This window comes from Colobus angolensis, unplaced genomic scaffold, assembly GCF_000951035.1.
Source record: "Colobus angolensis palliatus isolate OR3802 unplaced genomic scaffold, Cang.pa_1.0 Scaffold93, whole genome shotgun sequence".
NCBI lineage: Eukaryota > Metazoa > Chordata > Mammalia > Primates > Cercopithecidae > Colobus > Colobus angolensis.
In genome coordinates, this window is record NW_012123265.1 from 3,178,042 (window position 1) to 3,183,525 (window position 5,484).

At 52.3% G+C, this 5,484-nt stretch overlaps 1 protein-coding gene across 1 annotated transcript in view; it reads right to left on the reverse strand.

Annotated features, from left to right (window-relative positions):
- The window catches only part of CA7 (carbonic anhydrase VII), a 7,363-nt gene extending 3,906 nt beyond the window's left edge, over positions 1-3,457 (reverse strand). Inside the window, exon 1 of the mRNA XM_011932096.1 lies at positions 3,265-3,457. Within this exon, the coding sequence (XP_011787486.1) occupies positions 3,265-3,334 (70 nt within the window). The 5' untranslated portion in view covers positions 3,335-3,457. The remainder of the gene's footprint in view (positions 1-3,264) is intronic.
- Between the last annotated feature and the right edge of the window lie 2,027 nt (positions 3,458-5,484).

Consider the following 5,484-nt stretch of genomic DNA (forward strand, 5'->3'; position numbering starts at 1 on the left):
TTTTGAGTCAGGGTCTCACTCTGTCATCCAGGCTGGAATGCCATGGCTTATTATAGCCTCAACCTCCTGGCCTCAAGCCATCCTCCTGCCTTGGTCTCCCGAGTAGCTGGGACTATAGGCATGTGGCACCACGCCCAGCTAATTTTTTTTATTTTTTGTAGAGATGGGGTCTCTCTATGTTGGCCAGGCTTGTCTTGAACTCATGGGCTCAAGCAATCCTCCTGCCTTGGCCTCCCAAAATGCTGGGATTACAGGCATGAGCCACTGTGCCAGCTGAGATACATTTTTACTTTTTTTGTGTGTGTCTTTTGTTTGCTTGTTTGTTTGTTTTGAGATGGAGTCTCACTCTGTCGCCCAGGCTGGAGTAAAGTGGTGGCATAATCTTGGCTCACTGCAACCTCTACCTCCCAGGTTCAAGCATTTCTCCTGCCTCAGCCTCCCAAGTATCTGGGATTACAGGCACCCGCCACCATGTCCGGCTAACTTTTTGTATTTTTAGTAGAAAAGGGGTTTCACTATGTTGGCCAGGCTGGCCTCGAACTCCTGACCTTAGGTAATCTGCCCACCTTGGCCTTCCAAAGTGTGGGATACATTTTTCATTTGGAAAATTCACTGAGCTGACTGGGCTTGGGTTGGTCCCCACTGCCCTCTAGACCCCTGTCCCTTGAGCTGGGGCAAGGCAGAAATCCTGACAGCCCACAGGTGACAGAAGAGTCTGGGACTGACAGAGGACAGCTCTCTATCTAGCTGTCCTCCCTACCCCTGCCCGATTTCCCACGGAGGGTGGGACCCTGCCTCCCAAGACCCCCATTACCACTAACAATTAGGCCTCCCATGTCTAAAACCCTGATCCAGGGCTAGGTTGAAAAGACTCTTTTGTTTAATCTGCATAGTAGCCCATGAGGGACAGAACTTACTATTATCCATATTCTATAAAGGGGGAAGCTGAGGCACAGTGATGGCAAGGCATTTGCTCAGGGTCACACAGCAAGGCATTGAACTAGGGTATGAACTTATATCTCTTATGTCCAAAGCCCAAGCCACTAATCACCTGGCAACACTGCCTCCCTAAAACCTTGAGCCTTCTTTAAACTTTGTGCTTTTCCAGAAGAGGAGGGTAGCTCCTGAGGGTCTCTACCTTCCTGGACAGGCCCAGGTGCCCCCAGTGCCATCTCCCCCAGAAATGGACTCTTCTGAGGGCCCCACTTGTGCTGGTTTTGTGACTTTCTTGCCTTGATACCCGGTGAGCTGGGGCCACGCACGTGGCCTCCTGGGACTGATAGAATTTCTAGCTGAAAGGGATCTGGAGGTGGAAGGAGCCCCAGCTAGGCTTGAATGTGAACTCCTGGATCAGATAACACCCCAGGCTCAGAGTTCCACTAGGCCCCTCCATGATGGGTGACCAGGGTAGGGCTTCGGCCCTGTGACCTCCACAAGCAAGAGGACAGGACAGTCCAGAAGTCCCTCCTTCTTGCCTGGTCTTATCAAAGAGGCAAGACCTGTCCTGGGCACTGGTTAGGAGTCTGGGGGTCGTAGCTGTGGGTGGGGCTTCAATCAGGCTGCCCAATCCCTGGAAGCAGGAGCGGCTGAGTCCGCAGGCTGAGCAATCGGATAGGTCTGCAGACGCCACCCTCCAAGCATGCCTCACCTGGGACCCCATAGTATGGGCTCCTGGAGAGGGAGCTCCCTCCCTAACACCCCTTGACCTTGGACCCCTTAGCCTCCTCCCCCAGTTCACACACAGAATGTGCTGCCATTCACGAAGCACTCAATGTGTGTTTAGCACATTCATGGGGCATTCAATGTGTGTTTGGCACTCTGCTGGCATCAACCCATCTGACTTCCCGACTGACCCACAGTGGGTGAGTGGCAGAGCCCCACCATCTCATTCCTCTTTTCCCTGGCTTCCTGCACCCTCAGGCCTGGGCATTCTGGGCAGGGTAGGGAGCCCCAGCCAGGTCTGAAGGCAACAGCCTAGATCAGTGATCCACAAGCATGTCCCCCGTATCTTCTCCCACCCCAGTGGACTTCATTGAGCTACTGATTTCTTAGTTGAGCCCCCAGTGCCCTCTGAAGGCTATTAGAAGGGACAGTCGTGTGAAAACTGTTTCTTGCCAAGCTATCATCTAGGGTCAGCTAGAGCCCCATGTCCCCTCCCCACAGCTCTGAGTAAGAGGGTTTTCTTAGAATTCAGTATGAGAAAATAAATGCTTTGTCTTTCTCCTGAGGATCTGCTAGACTCCCTTTCTTTTGCAGCAAGAACTATAACCAATCTTTCTGTTTTTTCCTAGCCTACCAGGGAGCTCAGAACTAAGTAAGATCATTCTTCCCGTGAAAGGTCTGGCTTCCTTCATCTTCTTTGCCTTTTAATTTTCTATTTAAAACTTAAGTTCCTTTGAGGGCTTTTATTGTATTTGTGGGGAGGGGAGAAGAAGGGGGAAGGAAGCAGTTATTAATACTTCTTTACACAATAAACTCTAGCAGATTTCTTCCTCGCCCCATTCCACCACCCTACCCACCACAGGCCCAGTCATAAGGATGAAAATCCCTTCAATGAACAGCACTCCTGAGGCCTCTGCCTAGGAATTTATTGTGAAAGAACCTGGACTCTAATCCCAGGGCAAAGAGGCCTTGGAAGGAGCTGCCACGAGTTCCCACTGGCCTCTCTCTGGCCCAAGATGGTTGGACCTTGAAGTCGTAGGTGAACTGGAGAGAGAGAGAGACCTTTGGGCTGGACCAGGCTGCTTCTGGCCCTCCGCAGCTCATCAAGCCTCTATTTGCCCATCTGAGAGATGGGTTCTTGAAAAGAATAAATGAGTGACTTGCAACCTTAGCAGGGGGCTTGGCACACATAAATTTTAGCTCCCTTCTCTCTCCCTGCTGGGCTTGGCCAGATCACACAAGGAGGAGGGCTTGGCAGGTCAGTGATGGGGCAGAGAGTGAAAACAAATCTGATCTGTAGCACCACACGGAAGGGAAGGAAGGGAAAGAAAGAAATTAGCATTTCTTGAGCATCTGCTGTATGCCAGCTCTATCGACCTTACTTGGTTTTTTTCATTTTTCCCCCTCTATGACCTAAGATGGTAGGTCTTATTGCTCCCATTTTATGCATAAGGAGACTGAAGATCAGCCCAAGGCTTCACAGCTGGTGAGTGGAGGAGCCTTTCTTACCCACCATAGCATGCTTCCTGAGACTGCCCAACACAAGATTAGGACCCTAAGGGGCCAGGGGCCAGGGGCCAGGCTTTGGCAGGGGCCACTTACCGGTTCGGTCATCACTGTCATTGAAGTCTACCTGGACAGAGTGGCCATTGTTGGTGATGCTGAGGGACATGCAGGTCTCATAAGAAAGCTCCAGTGGTTGCAGGCTGGGCGAGTACACAGCCTGGCTGGAGATGATATTGATGGGTGATTGGCGATCTCCCTGGGCAATGGGATACAGTTTGTGCCAATGCGAGGGGCCTGCAGGTGGGGAGGAGGGCAAGGACTCAGACCAGCCAGGATCTCTGGGCTTTAGGCTGAGGACACCCATGGGGGATGGTCTCTTCAGCATCCCTTCAGAGGTGGGCCCCTGCATTGGACCTGCACGGCTTGGAGTTCCAATGCCAGCTTTGTCATTTCCCCTTTCAGCCTCCATTTCTTTGTCTGTGAAATGGTCTCACTAAAACTCACCTTCCAGTGCTGATAGGAGGCCCAGAGAGGTACTGTATGGAAGGGAACATAACAGCTACAGGTTCAGGGGTGGCTCAGAGTAATAAGTCTCCCCAGCAGGGAGATCTCCAGGCATCTGAAGTCTCTGACCCGACCCCATCAGCATCTCACCTCTTTCTGCGCCTTGGGCAATATGGTGTTGGTGTTTGTGATAAATAACAACAAAAACTCACATCAACCTAGCTTTGACTCTGTAACATGTATTCGCCTCTCACAATCACCTTGTGAAGTAGAAACCAGCAAGATCCCCATTTCATAGATGGGGGAACTGAGGGCCACTCACACATTTGTGCATGCATAAGTATTAATATAAATATACAACATGTGCATGCACTGCCCCCAGCTGCCCTCCCCACATGTGTGCCTATGAGTCCAAAGAGAGCTTCCTATGAACACATTAACCTTTCTATGATCTTCCATTGTACACACATATGCACAATGACCTGGGCTGTGTAGGCTCAGAGCATCCAGGCCCAGAATATTCATGTGTACAAACACACAGCCCTGCAGACTACATCTGACACACGCATATGCTGTCTCACACACAAACCCCTCTGTTGGAGACCCAAGTTTGCATAAAGGGACCACAGCAAAACACATGCCCATGCGCGCACACACACACACGCACACACACACACACACCTGCATACACACCCACAGGCGCCCACCACCTGCCTCCCAGAGGATCCATCTGCAGCCGAGAGGCTCAGCATCTCCCTGGGGAACATCCTGAGATGCAGCCTATTTTTAGAGTTACTGCCGGCTGGTGCTTCTCCCCCTTTTTGGCTTCTTAAGTTTTCCTGAGAAAACAGCAGCAGGTGCCGACAGAGCCGTGTCCCCAATGGATGACTCAGAATCGTGGCCCGGCCCCTCTGGGTTATTTTTGAAGCTCTGTGAACACTGCCGCATGCCGGCACCTCTGTCCCCTGTACTTCTCTTCTTTGACTGGACAATCCAGCTCTGCCTGGGTGATGGGGTGGCTGCCTAGGAGGAGCAGGCCCATGGAGCAGGCTACACAGGACACTGGGTGCTCAGAGATGGTGGGCATGACTAACAAGAAGGGCTGGAGGCAGGGGACTCTGGCTCTGGGGGAAGTACCCAAAAGGTGGCTCAGGGCAGGTGCTGGGAGAAGATGATGTCTATGTGTCCTGTCCGTCTGCCCCATGTCTGCCTGTCTCTCCCTCTCTGCTTGTCTATGTCATCTTTTTCTGAATGTCTCTTTCCAGCTCTTGCATACCCAGATCTGGGGGGTTCTCTTCCAAAATATGCTCCTTTGTTCTTGGAGCCCCAGAGGGGGCCAGAGACTCCCTCTGGTCTACTGCAACTTTCTGGCTTCCCAGATTGTAGTCCCCCACCCAACCTCAAGAAGTGACTGCCTCTCCGCACAGGAGTGGGGCTGGGGGATGTTCCTCCCACCATTACTTTTTCTTCTCCGCACCCCACCTGTCCTGCACTGGTTCTCCAGCGAAACAGGGAACCCCTTACCCCACACCTCCACCCCTGCTTGGTAAGAAATGGCCCCAAAAGAAATTGACTGCCCCAGACCCACACTCCAGCCGTCTGGCTCTCATCTTCTGCCTCTTCTCCCTTTCTCTGAGTCCTAAGGAAACTGAGGCAGGATGAAGGAGCTCTCTTCCGCGTCAGCCCAGGAGGCTGGTGTGGGCCACGAGCTCCCACGACTCACACCCGGACGTGCACAAACACCCTGCTCAGTGTAGACACCCAGACACATGCTTGCGCCCCCAAGTGCCCCCTTCCCTCACATACCAGCCG